The 16677-nt window shown below is 36.9% G+C and overlaps 2 protein-coding genes and 1 pseudogene across 3 annotated transcripts; all 3 read right to left on the bottom strand.

Moving 5' to 3' along the window:
• Positions 1-72: 72 nt before the first annotated feature.
• On the bottom strand, positions 73-7180 carry LOC113230016. Of its 2 annotated transcripts, XM_026463750.1 has the most exons (5): positions 6765-7180; positions 1165-1287; positions 482-554; positions 393-400; positions 73-317 (listed from the first exon to the last, which is right to left on the bottom strand). In XM_026463750.1, exons 1-5 carry the CDS (start codon positions 7026-7028, stop codon positions 87-89), a joined length of 699 nt encoding a protein of 232 aa, XP_026319535.1. In that variant the 5' UTR covers positions 7029-7180; the 3' UTR covers positions 73-86. The 2 variants fall into 2 exon arrangements, with proteins under 2 accessions (XP_026319535.1, XP_026319526.1); XM_026463741.1 differs by having other exon boundaries at positions 73-400.
• On the bottom strand, positions 5009-6611 carry LOC113230027 (annotated as a pseudogene).
• Positions 7181-14923: 7743 nt separating the features above from the next.
• Positions 14924-15861, bottom strand: LOC113230034. The gene has a single exon (XM_026463766.1). The coding sequence runs from the start codon at positions 15809-15811 to the stop codon at positions 14924-14926; it is 888 nt and encodes a 295-aa protein (XP_026319551.1). The 5' UTR covers positions 15812-15861.
• Positions 15862-16677: the final 816 nt, after the last annotated feature.

Genomic DNA, 16677 nt, shown 5'->3' with positions numbered 1-16677 from the left:
TGTGACGTTTTCAAGTGTAAATTTATTTTACCTATGGAATAAATAATGTTTGACTTTGACTTTGACTTAATTAATTAAATATAGTTTTAATTATTGTTATTTGCCCTAACAAAATTCTCTGCTAGGGCATTAAATGCCTGCGCCAGCTGGACGACTGCACCAACCATTGCTTGCTGGCTCTGCGCATACAGCTCATGGGAGCGAGCAACAATTAATTCGGCCTCGGCCCGCCCCTCTTCGATAGCTATAAATCTCTCCGTCAAGCTAACCATCTCGGAGCGTCGTTGTGACGGAGGAGATCTATGCAGGAGGCGTCGCCGCGCCGCAGAGCCACTGGCACCGGCCGGCGACCGGTGCAAAATGCGCCGGCGCCCTACTCTCAGCTGCCGTCGTGCAGGCGCTGTAAAATAATTTTCAGCTGTAACAAGAAATCGTTTACGCAAAATCGTTATTTATTGGAAAAACATTCAAACTCCATTACATGGAACATTATCTGTTGTTTCTAACTCATCTGGTGGTGGTTGAGGAACCTCGCTATCCTCACTTAATGGAATCTGTAATTAATTATAAAAGATTAACAAGTGAGTACTTTTCAGCAATTCAAAAGTTGACTGGAAGAGATCCCTACATGAGATAAGTCCGCCTTTGTAGACACTATTGCATCATATCACTTTGTATGTTTATGGTATGTTATGGTATATGCTTTATTGTACAAAACAAAAATTAACATACAAATTGATATGATATAATAGTGTGTACAAAGGCAGACTTATCCCATGTAGGGATCTCTTTCAGTCAATCTTTGAGTTGCCGAAAGGAGCAGTATTATTTGGCGTAAACCATTGCCACAAGAGAAAATAAATGATTTTATAATAATTAAGATAAGCACAATTATAAAAATATTATATGTATATACAATTATAAAAAAGACACATACGCATATCTATTTATAAATATGATACCAATATATATATGAGTAATAAATATAAGATTCTAAACACCAATAAGTACAATAATAAATTATATGGAAATACAATAAATAGTTGTGCATAACATATTTAGCTCTAGAACTGCTTGAGGTTAGTCTTGAACGAAACAATTGATGTTTATTTTTGTACAATAAAGCACATGCCATACTTGAAATAATACAACTACAAAACTAGCCTGATCAACTACTGTAACCGGTAGTGGTCCTGGAATTTCTTCTATTTCAGCGGTGACAACTGGCTGTGAAGGTCCAGGCAATGGTGATATAATGTCACCCAACACAGCCATTGCAGATTCATTCTAAAAGTATTGAACATTTAATTAGATAATTAGTTTGAGTCTTTAAAATAATATTTTATTAAAATTTTTATTAAATTAATATTTTAACTGCCTCAGTGGCCGAACGGTTACCATGCCGGACTGCCACGCAGAGGTCCCAGGTTCGATTCCCGGGCCGGGAGAAATATTTGTGTGGCCTACATTTATTTCCCTCGTGAGTTTGGGTGTAATTTGTGGTTGTCTATGTGTGTGTCCATGGCACCCGCGACACAGGGTTTCCCTAGTGCGGGGCTATGTTGAGTGTGAGCGTTATTATTAAAAAAAAAAAAAATTTGAATTTTTTTATTTAGTTCAAAAATCTTAGTAAGAAAGGTTATACTCGTATAAGCTTTATTAATAGACTAACGACCCAGCCTCATTTGGGGTTGATTTCACAGAATCATGATAACATTATCTAAAACACTAAAATTAATTTAAGATCTATTAACTAATTAATTAATTGAATAATAGGGGCATATAATTTTCCAATTTTTTATAACAGTTTGAGGCTAGCAGGATTTCAACCTGCAATCTATCATTCTAAAGGTTAAATTTTCAAACATTTCATGTTATATTTTTTGTTTACACGGATGGTGAGGAGATCTGATGTTGAAAAAGTTTTTTTTCTTACCAGCAAAATACTTTGTGACTGTGTGCTACTGTATTTTGGTTAGCCGATGGTTCAGTGGCCTGTAAAAAATCAAGTATTGAACCTTATGATCTTCAAGTAGTCTGGATAAATGGATATAACAATCAATAATCAGGCATGAGTAGTATCAATCATGAGACTAGTCTCCACAATAAAAGGCATGAATTACATTAATAAGCATTCAACCTACTTGGAACGGGTCTACTGCTACATTTCTGTCCCCTGTGGCAAAGCTCTAACCACCCATTAGGGTTATTATTCGTTGCTCCAAATCATTAAGAGGTGCTACACCCTCCACCGTCCCTCCACCAGTTTGTTGCCGTTCCCTAGCGAGTGCAGAGGCTTTCTTTTTTATTGCCCCTTTTTTATCTTTCCAATACTATAATACAAACAAAAAAAAAATTGAAATATGCACATTAAAGGGGGGTTTACACGGGTCGATTTTCGCCGTGCGGCGAGTCGCTTCACTAATTGCCTCAACCAAGCCGCATCGCTAGCCCATTTACACAGGTTACTAAAATCGCATGCGGCTCTGTCATTTCCATCGAAAATGTTGAGCAGAATAGCCGTTTGTGCCGGAATTGAAATAATTAATTATTCAATTATTCAACAATTGCTTAAAGAACAAAGAGAGAAGAAAAAACAAAAGGAAAGAAGAAAACGTAATGTTTGGGTACGTGGATGGATTTCTCGACGTAAGGACTTGGGTGCTTCGGATACTTTATTGGTTGAGTGGAGTTTAGAAGATCCTGATTATTTTAAAAAACGATTAAGAATGACTACTGACCAGTTAAATACTTTACTACTTAAGGTTACTCCGCTTATACAAAAATGCGATACCAATATGCAACTAGCACTTTCTCCGAAAATTAAATTAGAAATAACCCTGAAGTTCTTGGCTACCGGTGATAACTATTCAAGTCTTGCAGAGTCATTTAGAGTTCCAGAATGCACAATTTCCTTGTTTTTGAAGGATGTTTTGGATGCTATATACAATGTTTTACAGGAGTTCATTATGGTAAGTGAAACTAGTAATTAATTATTAACGATTTATTTATAAATTGGACGTAGTTACGCGAAAACGTTCCAACCCACAGCGACCTCATTTTGAGATAAACGCAATTTTGTGTTTTAGTGGTACACTTTTTCCCTGTAATTATTTCAGGCAAATACTATTGGTTTTTCTGTGGAATGCCAAACTGGTTATTGAATGATATGCATATTTTTTGTAAATACATAATACAAGGGGTATAAAAGTAGGTAAAACGAGTTTGAAACGTTTTTGCTAAATTTAATTTTGTATGAACCTTGTTAAATAGCAATTATGCATAAACGTTTCAAAAGGAATTTAAGTGTATTATATTTTTATAAATATATCTAAAATAAATATGTAAAATAATAAATAACAATAAGGAACACACAAAAACAACAAAAAAAGTTGAAAAAATGTATTACAAAAAAATAGGACGTGATCTTTTGAGCTTAGACCTATGCTAAAAATTAGCTTATATGGTTCGAAAAGTTATCAAAAACTTATAACTATTAAACATTCAATTTTCATCATCGTATTCTTGAACCTCGAAGTCCGGAACTCCACCAAACCCATCAACATCATCAGTAGCTTCTTCAGAACTTTGAAGCGTTCTATAAAATTGAAGGCAATCCTCAGGTATGTAGTGGTACATGGATTGTAAGTCCACTAATTTCGCTGGAGCAATCGGTTTGCCATTAGGCCACAATAAACAAAAATCAGATTCTTTTATGTATTGCAGTTCTCGCTTTATTCTTTTATCAATCTTCAACTCATTGAAATCGTCTTCCAAGGTAGACCGCATAAAAATAGAAAACATTTTATCTTTATCCAACTTGATTTCTTTTGTATGTAGCCAACTAACTTTAGATGAGTCTGTAAACTTCTTCCTATTGATAATCTTCTTTTCCAGTTTAGTTGTACTCAAAAAATCAGTCTTTGTCATTTTGCAAACTTGAAGAGGTTTAACTTTTTTACAGGTTTTAATAATATGGATGTATTCTTCAGGTGTATATACGCGTTGATGGTGCTTGAGTGCGGTTTCAATTTTTGAGAAATCTGTGTCATTTGGTAAGAAAGTATGGCCAGACTCAAGGAATCGGAATGATATGATTTTCAGGGTTGGATGAGAGCTTAAGATGGCTTTCATCATTAGGACGATTTTAATGTTTCTATTTTGACCACCACAGCAATCACGCCATAGTATTAAATGTCCATTTCCAAGACAAGTGGAACATTATAACGGTATGTTATTCTATTAAGAGTTTATAACAATATGTTTCAGTATGCATGTAATGTTTTTACTTTATTTTGAGTACACGTCCTTGGCAAAATGATGGGTTGGAACATTTGGGTCAAACTTTATTGATGAAACTAACCTAAAAATACTAGCATCTTTGTGTGCACATGATGTAATATGTCAAAAATAGTACCCTGGTTATGGTAACTCATTTTCGAGTGACTTGTGGGTTGGAACGTTTTCGCGTAACTACGTCCAATTTTCCATCTAAGTGTTTGTTTTCGTTTGTTTGTTTGTTTGTTTGTTTTCATCTAAGCATGACCTAACAGCTTGAGATAGAATATCGTCGTTCACTGCGTATTGTTGCCCAGTATTTTCTTGTGTTAGTAAGCAGCAGCTGGCAAAATAGTCTTCTTCATAATCGAGGTGCCTTCAGAAGTGGAAGCTTCGGGAGTCGAAGTTTCACGCTGGTTTTGAAAAGCTTGGTTTCGGGAAGTAGTAGCTTCGGCTTCTGGAGTCGAAGTATAGCGTGTATACTCTGAGAGTGAACTCGTAGGTCTAGCAATTGGAAAATGTTGTGTATTTAAGGTTTTCAGTCTTTCTTGTGACAAATAGTTATTGATGAAGTTTTGACAAACAATAGCATTTCTTAATGGCAAACTACGTAATTGGCTTGCCACATGTACTCCGAATGTATAAAATTCATCTTGACGGTTAGTTTGAGCCAATGTTTCTAATCTATTGACTGCTTGTAAAACAGGTAGGTCCATTTTAGGTGCGTCCATTAGAGCACGCTCCGCCTTTTTCTTTGGAGACAATTTTTTTTTCTTTTGTAAGGGCGCAATATTAGATTCTTGTTCCAATTCATCAAAATATGAAGACGCGTCGCTGTTTGTGTTCACCGCTGAATCTTTTCCCTGTAACCATACACTAATATAAGTTTATTTCTTTTAGGTGCCATCCACCACAGATCAGTGGAAGAAAATACAAAAGGATTTTTTAGATCGCTGGCAATTTCCTTTTTGCTGTGGGGCTATTGACGGGAAACACGTATTAATCGAAAATCCACCACACGGAGCATCAGACTATTATAATTACAAAGGCACTTATAGTGTGGTGTTGTTTGCTATAGTGGATGCACATTACCGTTTCATATATATAGATTTCGGAACTAATGGACGCATGAATGATTCGCATATTTGGAAAAAAACAAAGTTCTATAGTGCTCTTGAAAGAAATAATTTAGAACTACCTAATAAGGCAGTTTTCGTTGGTGATGATGCTTTCCCTGTGGCAACCTATTTAATGAAACCGTATTCAAGACATGAAGGTTTGGAACACAAACAAAAAATCTTTAATTACAGACTATCAAGAGCACGCCGAATCGTAGAGAATGCCTTTGGCATAATGGCTTCACGATTCAGAGTATACAGAAAACCTATATCTGTTTCATTGGATAAAACTGATTCTATTATTAAAGCGACCTTTGCGCTGCATAACTGGCTTCGGACTAATCTCATATACATGAATACTCCCGAATTAGTAGACGGAGAGGACTTCAGTTCAGGGACAATCAGAAACGGAAGTTGGAGAAGCATTCCTACGGCAGGAGTAGACGAATTAATGACATCGCTATCTTCTAACAACTATTCACGAAATGCAAAAGATCTGCGCGATAGATATGCTGACTATTTTGTCGGACCAGGAAGAGTTTCATGGCAAGATAGAATGATTTCGTAAATATTGTATGTTTATTTAAGTAATATTATAAAAATGGCCCTATTCACAATTTACCTATTATAATTTATAATATGCGAACAAGAATAACTATTTAATTAATAATAATAAGACTTACCATGTTATCTTTACTGTTTCTTCCTTCTATCACTGGCTTTAAAAAGCGGTCAGCTACAGAAAACCAAATTAATTGAGGTCTGTATACATCATCCTTTCCCGCGCCACTCTTCTTTGACTTTGCTACCTTACTGGCCTCTCTATTATACGTGGTTCGTATATTTTTTATCTTCAATTTAAGCTCTTCAACTGTTATGGACAAACGCATTTCTTGAATAATAGATTTAAGAGCCGCTAAACGTACATTATTGTTCCTGTAATCTTGTTCTCTTGGGTTCCATAAGCATGGATGCATTTCATAGCATTCCAAAAAATGTATGGTGTTATTTTTATTCATGGTTGTTACGATACATGTACACAGAAACGCTGTAGTAAATAAATACACGTGCGTGCGCGAAACACCTACATGCGGCGGGCGATCGCCTGCAACTGATCGTTTACACGATCGATTTTAGTCACCAGTCGCATGCGGCCGGTTGCCGCGCGGCCAAAGTCGGATGCTACCCAACTTTGGGGCTTGCGGCTTTAGTCACTTGCAACTTAGCCGAATTGCCATTTAGATGGTCGATTTACGCCGCGCGGCAAAAATCGTGCGGCTTTAGTCACCCGTGTAAATCCCCTTTAACTTTTCACCCACACCATATTACAAAGATAACAAATGAAATATATATAGATAGGTACTTTACCTTACACCACTGTTGCCACGACTTTATACAGCCACTGCCTCCACTGTTCAATGCATCAGCAATCTCTTGCCATGCTGCGCGGCTGCGGTTACGAGCATTCGCCGTACGCGCATGACCGGTAGCAAGCCAACGTTTTGTTTCCATCAAATCAACTAACTTTTCAAGTTGCGTTGAGGATGGGTTCAAGTTTCGAGACACTGTAAATAATAATCGAGTTTGAATCCAATCCCTACTCATATCATTTGCAAGAATATGAAATATCATTAATGTAAACAGTGTACTTACTTGAATATAATACGCTTACACTTTTCGCACAAAGTTAAATAACAAAAGATATATAGCAAAAGTCCTTGTTTGCAGAATTTGCGAGTGACTGAAAGCGTTGCATTTCAAGTGGTTGGCTGGCTTCGCATTCCGTGCCCACAATTTTTGTCCAAACTTTTAAAGTTTTTGTTGATGTTTTTGTTTATAACCAACTACATTGAATTATCCGTTTGCATTTCTTTATAGGTTATGAGCAAAGACTGTAATACATTCAGCCAATTTATAACAAAATTTTGCTTTAATAAATTGATATAAAGTGTTTAGATTACACTTTTCATTATTTATTTATAAGTTATGTAATAATTTAATTTATAAAGCCTAAAAGCGGCCGAAATTCAATAGTCGATATTTTATCGATTGTAAAAATTATTTTACATCCCGTCCCTAACTGCCAAACATTTCATGGATGTCGGCATCGACGAATTGATAATGAACATCGGATGTGGCTCGTCGATGTTTGCATCGATGAAATGACATTTAGAGAATAGCTCTGCAGGTGACCGAGGTGGCCTGGCGACTGGGCCTCCACGTCCAATCCAATGATCACCAAAGGTGTCATTCAGATACTGGCGCACTTCACGTCCATAGTGTGGGGGGCTCCATCCTGCTGGTAATAAAGGCTTTGGTGGAGAGCAAGGGGCACGTCGTCCAACATCTCCTCCACAACGCAGCGTAACAACTGCAAATAAGTTGCACTGGTGAGGCGACTCTCGATAAAGTAAGGCCCCAACAAGTGATTTTCAACCATTCCAACGTTCAAACTGAACCGGTGTTGGAAAAAATCCCGTTTAGTTTTTTTCGGGTTGTGGTCCCGATGGCTCCACCAATGTTCGTTATGAACGTTAAACACACGCGTAAACATACTCTCATCTGTCCATAAAATGTTTACGTGATGATTGGCCAGTAGCCATTCACAAAGTGCAACTCGCGGAGCATTGTCATTGGCCGTGATATCTTGGACCCTTCTGCTGGATGAAATGGGCGCATTTGCTCGCGTTTTAGAAGGTTCCACACTGTCATGTGCGAGACATTGAACTGGTGTCCTGCCTCCCGTGTGCTAGCGCGCGGCTCCTCTTCAAAATAGTCCAAGATGCGCTCCTGCAGGTCCACGCTGATGCTTACATTGCCACGACCTTCAGCATTTATAGGCTCATCGAACTGGCGATAATCGCGCAGTCTTTGAGTCGCAGCAAGCATCACCCGATAATTTGGCAGCGGCCGATTTGGGAACATTTCTCCGAACATTCTATTCGCTCGTCTCACACTATCACCACTTATTGCGTAAAGTCGCACCATCTCAGTCAATTCGACATTTGAATATGTATCCATTTTGCGGGCGAGAAAAGCGATCGCCGCGCGCCGACGCTGTGATCGGGCGAGCGAAAGTACTTTACGTGTCTTCGCGAGGGCGGCCGCGCGTGCTCTGTCTGATGGGCTCTGCTCCTTGATGTGCCGCGCCGCGCTCAAAGAGGCCGCGCTCGCGCTAGTAGACTCGCGCTGCGTGGGAACATCAATAGGGATGTGCATGGATTTCGACGACTAATGTTGTTCACAAGCAGTAGTCGATAAAAAAATATTTTTTTTTTTTTTTTAAATATAAGTTCATTTTTTTATTTTTTCTTTGGGTTCAGAATCAGGAATATAACGCACTCTATAAGTATGTCTAACTTTCAAATTTACAGCCTGTATAATACTAAAAAAGGTTAATTAATTCATAACATAAGTAATAATAACCTAATTATTTTATTGAAAAACATTTAAAACCACAATCATTCAAGTATGAACTCGAAAATAAAAGAAAAAGTGAGGTTAGTATTATGTTAGAAAACTACTAACGTATTTTTACTCTCTGTGAGGTTAAATTATACTAATAAAAGGAGTTGATTACTTACATATCAAATTAATGAAGTCTCAGTTGGTAAATGCACCTGTTGAACAACAAAATACATACGTCTCGCATCACGAGAATACAATGACATACGACAATTTGCAGGAACCAAAACAAAGACGTCTGCCATTGGTCATATTGCTACTAATTCAAACGCTCGCTTCTGATTGGTCGGTAGACATAGGAGTTTTTGCAAACGTTAAGGAAGCGTGTTTTGTATACTTACATGCCGAAAAGGAAAAATTGCATTTTTTTTCAGATTGGACCTATTGCAAGTACCGCGACGACATTTTTCTCCGCCAAGTTTCGTTGTTAGAAGTTTAAACTTTATCAAAAACTTATATATTTTTTCGAGTATTTTCCAATAAATTTCTGATATTACAAAATTACTCAAATCAGACACAGAAGTGCATAATATGTTAATGCCAGGTTTTAGTTTTAAACATAATCCAATCATATAATGTGTGGAATTCCATCTTGTTGGACAGTCCAGTATGAGACTCAGATTTGTTGGCACACCAGCTGTTTCACAAGCCGACTGGAACTTTCTCTTCAACATCTCACTTCTTTTTATTTTACTACAAATACTGCGTAATTTTGTAATAGCCGTACTTGAGTCAGAAATATTTGGCACATATTCTTCACCTTGCTCTTCCTCGTCTTCACACTGCTGTTCTTGTTCTTGACTGTCAGTTTCAATATTTAACGCTAAGTTATTCAATAAATCTTGTACGCCCAGGTTCAAGATGTGAGCAATGCATCGAAAATGTTGATTATCCGAATCAAAATGTGGCAGTAGTTTTCCAAGTTCATACATGAATTTGGTATTTGCAGTTGCGTTGTCGACTGTGATACCCTGAATTTTATCAGCTAAGGTACATTCCAATAGACATTTGTGGAAAATCTTTGCAATATCCATCCCTGTATGTCCACCACTCGATGGAATAAAATCCAGGACTAGAGATCGATACTTCCATTCATTATCTATGTAATGAATAGTGACCCCATAGTAACTCCTACCAGCAATTGACGTCCATCCATCAATAGTGAATGACATATTACATGATTTACATGTATTTTTGTAGTCTACTCTTAACACGCGTATGCAGTACTTCAAACCGCTCTTGAACCATCCTTCGAACTGTCGATCTCTTAGGAAATACCAAATTTGGGCATATTATTTGAAAATATTTTTGTGTATCTTCGTCATCGAAAAACGAGAAGGGAAGATATTTCTTGGCAATCCAGTCAACTGTAACTGTCATAAAATCACTATGGCTTTCAGATACTGACTGAAACAAGATAACATAACAATCGTAATCCCATTCGTAAAACCATTACACAAAAAAGGAGACACTACAGATATTACTAACTATAGACCTATCACTTTGATTCCAGTATTATCAAAAATATTTGAAAAAGTCATGTACCACAAGTTTTTATCTTACTTTAATCGATTTAAAATTATACACGAGAATCAACATGGGTTTCAAAAAAAAAACAAATCCACAGCACATGCAGCGTTTCACATAGTTAACGAGATTTTACAAAATGTAAATAGAAAGTTGTACACAACGGGACTATTTTTGGACATGTCTAGGGCTTTTGATTTCGTTTCACACGACTTATTATTGACGAAATTAGAGCATAACGGAGTTCGAGGTCCAGCACTAAGTTGGTTAAAATCCAACCTTACAAATAGATTACAATGCGTACAAATAACCCAACTAAACACAAAAAATTGTACCTAAATATATAAATCTCACTTTAAAAGCAATAATTACGGAGTTCCTCAAGGGAGTATACTTGGTCCCCTGCTATTCCTATTATATATTAATGACGTATGTGATAGCACGGAACACGAAATAATTCTTTTCGCAGATGATATATCAGTGGTTGTCACTTCTTCAATAAATTCAACATTAGAATATCATAAAAACGAATTGAAAAAAACAATGACATCACTAATTGACTACCTACAAAAACATAATCTTCAAATTAATTTAACTAAAACTAATATAACCACTGAAGCGATTGCGCGCGAAAAACAAAAAAGCAGCTACGTTGACCTCCGCGATCGGCAGTGGTTATTCAAAGGTCATTTCGACCGATACGATAAAAACGGTTATTACTTTGGAAATGTACATAGTTGGTCAAATAAAAAAATATCAGCGAGTAGCTTATAAACCAAGCTTCCATGTTATGATTAGTTGTGATTGAAATACATTTGATTTGTATTTTTATTTCCAAGTTGAAAAAACACCACTCGACGATTTTATTTTATTTTGTAACTTTCTCTCATAACCATTTTCTAATAACAATCTTATAAGAAATACACTACATTTTATCTTAATCAGCGTTTCAATAGCTATCCATCGACACCAAAACATCAAAGAAATGTTTTGTTTCACTCAAGCAATAAATTAAAATGTAACACCCATTCCGAGCTCCGCTTATAACCGACATTTAATCAAGTCATAAATATTAAATTTAATCAAGTCATAAATATTTTGTTATTATGCAAATCTAAAGTCAGTATGCCATACCTCAATCACAATCTCAGTCGTATACTACGTACATACTCGACTAAATCAATATTATAGAAAATGAGATCAATTTGTAATAATGATACAGAACAAACTAAACTAAACCACCAAACTACATTAATCAAGTCATAAACATTTTGTTACTATGCAAATCTAAAGTCAGTATGCCATACGTCAATCACAATCTCAGTCGTACACTACGTACATACTCGACTAAATCAATATTATAGAAAATGAGATCAATTTGTAATAATGATACAGAACAAACTAAACTAAACGACCAAACAACATGAGTCAATTAACCGTAGTCAACTAAACTATATTCACACATACATAGTAACTAAACATTCGTCGTACGGACTACGCAATAAAAAATTTAAATGTCATCAAAAATCTTTATTAACAGTAAGAGTTTGTTATATGTCAAGAAAATTGCGTTGCTTATGAACTAATTAAGAACAACATATTAACGAAACACTATTCCACATAGTGACTACACATGTCAACATTATGGGGGCCACAAATTGCTTGGTTGCATTTCATGCAACGGTGTTTCGTCATTCTTCGAACCTTAGATGGACGTAAATAGCATATTTTGCGCACATTTGAATGAGCTGAAGCTTCAACATTGGGTGGATCCCCCAGAATATCCTTTATCATGGCCATGGGCATGACATCAATGTCACGCCTCAAAGTCACTGTTTGAACTCGCTGTCGTAGCCAGGGCTCCATGAGTTGGTCTCCTAATTTTAAGACAAAATCACGCCGAGGTGAAGGTTTTCTCTTATTTCGTATCTTGTTAGATACGTGGACAGAATAAGCGTTAATTATAGATAGGTTAAGCATATTGTAGAAAACACACATCGGCCATCTTTTGGTTTTCCGATTAGTACATATATTGGAACACATTTGATCAATAGTGTCAACAGCACCCTTTGTACTGTTATAAAAGTGTATGATCTCTGGTTTTCCCGTATTTTCGTTTATATTGGGTTGATCATGAATTGTCAACAAAACAAAAACAAGTTTGTTTGATTTAGCTTTGTACGAAACTAATGTCTTATCACCGTCGTAACAAAACATCAGTTTACTTATGAGTCAGTTACGAGGTGATGAATCGAAATTTTTCAATTACTTTCGTATGTCAATGTCTACTTTTGATGAACTTCTTAAGCTATTGGAAAAGGATTTAAAAAAGCAAGATACTCGTTGGAGGAAAAGTATCTGCCCAGAAGAAAAACTAGCGATATTTTTAAGGTACGTACTTTTATTTTTAAAACTCAGACAGATCTAACGTAGCGTCACTGTATACAGATTGTAATGGCGATAGTGCACTATCAGTAGACTGTGGTCTGCTAGCATCACTGTATACAGGTTGTACTGGCGATAGTGCACTATCAGTAGGCTGTGGTCTGCTAAAATAGCCCTGGGATTGATAGTGACTAGCACCAGATGTTTGTGTATAGGCTGACCAGTCATAAGTTGACTGGCCAACTCTCCTATGTTTAATATTTTGTAATAGGTTTAGCACCCTTGACTGGAATTCCAAAGTTTGGTCATCATCAAGCAAAGCCAAAGACGGCAAGATACCTTTGAAGAACGATAAATTGCGATCATCCTGCTCAATTTTCTTCGGTCGGTTTAGTCAATGTAGGACGTCATTTTGGCATCAATTTCATTAAAATTTCTTTTGGCTGGTGCTCTGCGTTTTGGCGGGGGGGGCTAGATTTTGTTTGTCCTTTTGACTGTCATTGTCAAGTTGTGTCATTGTAGTCACACTGTCATCTTCGTTTGTAGGTTCATTCGATGTCGTGGTGTCATCTTCGGTGTGTTCTTTAATTTGTTTAGCAGATACGCTTTCGTGCGTTTCACCAGCAGCAACTACTTTTTTCAAAAACAGCATCTGATTATGGTATTTGTAGGGCTTCGTGTTTAAGACAGCGGAACCAGACGTCTTGCAATTCTTTTTATCTTTTAGTGTTCTCACCCAGGCATCTCTCATCTGTCTCTTCTTTTTCATAACAAGTTTTCCGAAAACAAGTTATAAAACAATTAATTTTATTTTCAGGTATGCAGCATCCGGATGTTCATTTAAAGATCTTCATTACACCTATCGCGTTGGTGTATCGACTGTTAGCAACATTATTAAAGAAGTTTCAAGATGCATATGGGAACAATTTAAGTGAAAAATTTATGCGACTTCCTACATCAGTCGACGAATGGGAACAGATAGCAAGTGGATTTAATAAAAAAAGCTAATTTTCCCCACTGTCTCGGAGCTGTCGACGGAAAACATATCCGACTTAAAAAACCACTGAATAGCGCAGAATACACTACACATACATACACTAAATAATTCACTGTATATCAATTACAAGGATTTTTTTCCCATCATATTATTAGCGATCGTAGACTCCGACTATCGCTTTGTATACGTCAGTGTCGGATCTTATGGAAAAGAATGCGATTCATCAATATTCAAGGAGACAACATTTTGGAAAATGATGCTAGACGGCAGTCTACAAATACCAGCAGCATGCCCATTAAGGTTTCGGATTACACGAAAATTTACTAAGGCCGTTTGGCGGGACGCATCTGGACAAAAATCTGGACGGCTCAAACAGTGATAATAACGTATCTGAAGAATTTAGTTACGAAAACCTACCCCATGAAGTAAGAACACGAGGTGGTAATAGGGGAAAGTGGGGTAGAATCGGGACGCTAACGCAAATAATCAACGAAACACAGGTTTGAAAGAAAATAAATCGACTTTATTAGGCAATATTTACTTAAGTTTATAAATCATATATTTTGCAATTGAGATCACTTTTTAGTTAACTCTTAATAGTAATAAAAAATAATTATACGAAAGTTATGTTTTTACGGTTTTGCCCAATGCCTAGTCCAAAACCGGATATACCAAAATTTTATACCCGATTTTGCCCCTTAACAACGGTAGCAATGGAACTCATCAAGTTCTTCTGGTTCCCAACCCGTACAACCTTCATGTGCCCAGTTCTTACATTGAAGACACTGCACCCATGCATCGCTCCTTCGCGTATTACCATAAATTTCAGAACAATACACACACATATCATCTGACATCTTTTTCTTTTTGAGATTTTTCATGCTAGCACTTAGTTTCGGAACTTTCTTCTTTTTTTTGTCTCATTCTCTTCTAATTCTATTTTATACGGTGAAGACGTTATGATAGCAGTTTTGCCTCTACGAGCATTTGAAATCGTTTTCCTTAAAACATGAGGTTTTGGTAAAATATCAGCCGGAGAAAAAGCTAAGGAAATCGAAGCTGACTGCCGTGAAGTACTTGGTTGTGGATTCACGGCTGACTGCCACGAAGTGCATGGTTGTGGACTAACTTCTGATTGCTCAAAAGTTATAGGTTAAGAATATATTGGTAACACTTCTGCTGTTAATGGTTTATTCTTATCCACTCTAGTGTCATGAATTACGTTTTCTGAAAAGTTCGCCATAGTCTGGGATCCTGTAATGTCATTATCTGTTGTAGAAGCAGATACGAAATCATGATCTGAGAAGATATTCGGATTCAAAGGATAAATTCCAGTTTTTGAGAAACCACTCAATGCATTTTGTAATGTTGCTGCTTTGGCATACGCAATTCCGAACAGTTTTCCAAGTTGGTACTGTGTTACAATTCGACCTGGATTATTGCGCAGCCATATCATCACTTCTTGGGTATAAAAAGTGCTTAATGGTCCCATGAAGCTAACGTCAAGTGGTTGCAGGCGATGAGTGCAGTGAGGAGGGAAACTGACAATAATGACTCCATTGTTTCGTGCTTTGTCTATCAAGGGAAGATTTTTGGTATGCGTTGAGTGACCATCTAGTAAAAGAAGGACAGGATAATCCTTAGTAGGTTTGACATTTGCAATGAAATGATCTAGCCAATGAACAAAAATGTAACTCTGGATCCATCCACTGGGATGGCACATGGCGATTGTTCCAGGTGGCGCACCGTCCAGCAATTCTGCTTTCATACGGACTCTCGGGAAAATTACAAGTGGTGGCACGTAAATGCCAGACGCTGATACGCACAAAACTGCTGTGGATAATTGGCCCCTTTCAGCAGAAGAGATAAGGCCAACTTGTTTCTTGCCTTTTAAGGAAAGAACTTTAGATTTCTTTTTGGGCACAGTTGTGATCCCAGTCTCATCGACATTAAATATTTTCGTGGGTCCAAATTTGTATTTATCCTGCAATTCAATCAATAACGAAAAGAATTTCGAGACACTGACTTTGTTAAACCCCATTGCTCGTGCAACGGAAGTGTTTTCTGCAACGCGTAACGACAATTCTGGATGGCGACGTAAGAACCCATAAAGCCAATCCATTCCAGCTAGTGCAGTTTGTTTGCTGAAATTGTGATCTATACCATTTTTCTCCGCCATTTGGAAAGCTAGATGTCGAAAATCCCTGTAAGTAAGTCCAAATAATTGAGCTTCAAGATCTTTTATGTGCTGACACATTAAATTTTCTTGCTCAGCAGTAAAAATTGTCTTAAAACGACCTAGCCCCTTTTTAGAAGCAATTACTAAATTGTTACAAATTCGATATTTTTTTACTCTATCTTCAAGTGTTGATTGTGGGACTGAAAATGTTCGAGAAGCGAAACGATATCCACTTCTTCTCTCTATTACTTCCAAAATGGCATGTCTCATATTTTCTTCACCCCAGGATTGCCGGTCCGTTTTTCTTTTATATTTCCGTGGCATTTTATATTCCCTGTAACAATTGACAATAATAATACTACATTAAATGAAACAAAAGTAAATTAATAATACGATAACTAAAAGTTGTACAAAACCGGGTACCACCCGATATTACCCCGTACGGTTTTGCCCCAAACGCCCTTCAAAGAGAAAAACAGAATTAATAACCTAAAATTTAGTTGCAATAAAGATTTTACTTTTGCTCATTTACACTCCAATACTTGCTTAATATTGTTAGATAACAAATTTGACTTACCTTGATATACAAGAATACTGATACACCTGTTCAATCCAAACAATATTAGATCAATTCACTATAAAAACGTTTTTCTTATTTAATTTCGTCGACTACGCACCGGCGCCATCGCAAGTTCGTTGGTAAACTAATCAAGTTGGCCAACCGCAGT

This window comes from Hyposmocoma kahamanoa, unplaced genomic scaffold (genome assembly GCF_003589595.1).
Source record: "Hyposmocoma kahamanoa isolate Upper Pololo Valley unplaced genomic scaffold, ASM358959v1 100363, whole genome shotgun sequence".
Taxonomy (NCBI): domain Eukaryota; kingdom Metazoa; phylum Arthropoda; class Insecta; order Lepidoptera; family Cosmopterigidae; genus Hyposmocoma; species Hyposmocoma kahamanoa.
Note: the sequence above shows the minus strand (reverse complement) of the source record. Positions and strands in the feature narration are given on the sequence as shown.